This window comes from Aureococcus anophagefferens (genome assembly GCF_000186865.1).
Source record: "Aureococcus anophagefferens unplaced genomic scaffold AURANscaffold_2, whole genome shotgun sequence".
NCBI lineage: Eukaryota > Pelagophyceae > Pelagomonadales > Pelagomonadaceae > Aureococcus > Aureococcus anophagefferens.
The window spans coordinates 1,444,226-1,446,689 of record NW_008705562.1 but is presented as its reverse complement, the minus strand read 5'-3'; the positions used below and the strand labels follow the sequence as shown (position 1 = coordinate 1,446,689).

Below are 2,464 nucleotides of genomic sequence, written 5' to 3'. Positions count from 1 at the left end.
GGCATCGGCCGCGCGCCGATGAGGAAGCGCGCCGTCGCGGAGACGACGAGGCAGTTCGTCACCGTCGCCAGCGCGAGGAACTTGTACGACCTGCCCGCTCCGAGGAGCACGGCCTCGAAGAGTGCGTTGGGCCACACGAGAGGGACGCAGACGGCCGCCCAGCGGAAGAGCCGCTCCGCGCCGGCCGCCGCCGCGGGGTCCGCGGGGAAGAAGCCCCGCGCCGCGGGCCCGGCGGCGACGACGAGCGCCGCGGCCGTCGCGGCGCCGGCCGCCGCCGTCTTGCGCGCGAGGTCGCGCAGCACGCGGCGCGCGCGCGGCAGCTGGCCCGTGGACACGTGGCGCGCGCAGAGCACCTGCCCCGCGACCGCCGGGGCCTCGGCGGCGAGGACGAAGAGCAGCCAGACCTTCAGCACGACGCCGTGCGCCGCGATGGCCGCGGGGCCGAGGCGCCGCGACACCTCGGACGCGATGAAGACCCAGCAGCCGAGCTGCGCCGTCGACCGCGTCAGCGTCGCGAGCGACGTCGTCAGCAGCTTGCGCGCCGCCGCGCGCTCCTCGTCCGTCTTCCGCGGCGCGCGCGGCGCGGCGCGCGCGGGGCCCTCGGCCGACCGCTTCCGCGCGAGCTCGCGCAGCAGCGACGCCGACGCGGCGAGCTGCGAGAGGCCCGTCGCCGCGGCCGCGCCCGCGACGCCGAACGCGGGCAGCCCGGCGACGCCGAACATGAGGAGCGGGTCCAGGACCGCGTTCAGCGCGCCCGCCAGGGCCGCGGCGCGGAGCGGCGGCTTCGTGTCGCCGGCGCCGCGGCAGATGCCCTCGCCCGCGAATAAAACGAGCGAGCAGGGCAGGAAGAGGCTCCGCGCGCGCACGTACGCGAGCGCGTCGGCGTGGAGCGGCGACCCGACCGGGCAGCCCATGAGGCCCACGCACCAGGGCGCGGACGGCCCGCCGATGACGAAGCCGAGCGCGACGCCGCCGGCGACGGCGAGCTGCAGCGTGCGCGCGCCGTAGGCGACCGCGTCGTCGCGGCGGCCCCCGGCGAGGGAGCGCGCGATCGTCGACGACGCGGACTCGCGGAGCGCGAGGCTCACGGCGATGGTCAGCGTGAAGAGCTCGCTGCTCGCGGCGACGGCGCCGAGCGACGTCGTGCCGAGCCGCGACACCCAGGCCGTGTCGACGACGCTGAGGAACGGGTCGAGGAGCGTGCCGAGCAGCGCCGGCGTCGCGATGCGCAAAATCTCCCGCCGGTCCTCCTCGTCCTCGAGGTCCGCCGCCGTGCCCTGCAGCGGCTGCATCGCTCGGCTGCTGCGGCCCCTGCGATGCCTCGCCGTTGCATGGCTGTTGCGGGCCTGAGACGGCGCTGCTGCATGGCTGCGGCGGCGCGGCACGGCAAAGCCCTGGATGCGCCACAGCACCAAGTGGCACACCGCTGCTCGCAGTAACACCATAATTCTCGTCAGTGCACTGCGACTGCACCGAGCCGAACTTACAGTGGCTGCCCCGAGTGTGTCTGTCGCCCGGGACTTGGGCTTGCGCGCCGCGGCCTGGACCGCCCCGGAGGTCCGATGACGCCCCAGGAGGCCCTGGAGCAGGTCGCCCCGAGGGGCAGGGCCGCGCCGAAGCTCAAAAATGCCCTCCGGGAGGATGCCTACGAGGTCTTCGAGGCGTGGGCGTCGCAGAGCGCCGCCGCCGCCGCCGAGGACCTCGCGGCGGCGACGGCGCGGTCCAATGACGCCGGGCGCGAGGCCGCGGCGATCAAGGCCGCCATGGACAAGAAGAAGAAGAAGAAGTCCATGGCCGAGGCGGACTACGCGCCCGTCGCCGCGGGCGAGCGCGTGCAGGCGCTCGCGGTGCTCCGCGCGGCCGGCCCCGACTACGACCTGCCCTGGGCCTCGCGCTGCGCGACGTGCCACGCGCTCCTCGCCCTCGGCGAGCGCTACGCCGGCGAGGAGTTCGAGTTCGGGGCCGGCCCCGCCGCGGGCATGGCCGGCGACGTCGCGCTCGGCGCGCTCGCCGAGGCGTTCCTCCTCGAGGACGCGCTCTGCCTGTCGAACGACGTGCTCCTCGGGGAGCCGACCAAAGCGCTCTACCCCGTGCCGCCGCCGCTGCTGCGCTGCCTCGCCCACGCGGACTGGCGGCCCTTCCTCCCCGGGGACCCGCGCTACGCGGCGATCCGCTCGTGCGCGCCGAAGAAGCTCCGGAGGACGCTGGCGCAGATCGACGGCCTGCTGCGGCGCAAGGACGCGCCGCCGCCCCTGTCGCCCGTCGCGGCCGTCGACGCGGAGCTCCGGGCGCACCTGGACAAGGTGGCCGAGGCGCGGGGGACGGCGGGCCCGGCCGCGGCGCGCGCGGACGACCGCGCGCCGCCGGGCGGCCTCCGGCGGCTGGCGGCCGAGGCGCTCGCCGACGCGTCGACGGCCGCGGCGCTCCGGCGCCTCCGGGCCGCGGCGACGATCGTGGGCGACGC

The 2,464-nt window shown here is 76.9% G+C and overlaps 1 protein-coding gene across 1 annotated transcript in view; it reads left to right on the top strand.

Annotated features, from left to right (window-relative positions):
• Positions 1–1,562: 1,562 nt before the first annotated feature.
• The window catches only part of AURANDRAFT_61194 (hypothetical protein), a gene marked incomplete at both ends in the record, with an annotated part of 1,527 nt that continues 625 nt past the window's right edge, over positions 1,563–2,464 (top strand). Inside the window, one exon of the mRNA XM_009035154.1 lies at positions 1,563–2,453. Coding sequence (XP_009033402.1) covers positions 1,563–2,453 — 891 coding nt within the window. The remainder of the gene's footprint in view (positions 2,454–2,464) is intronic.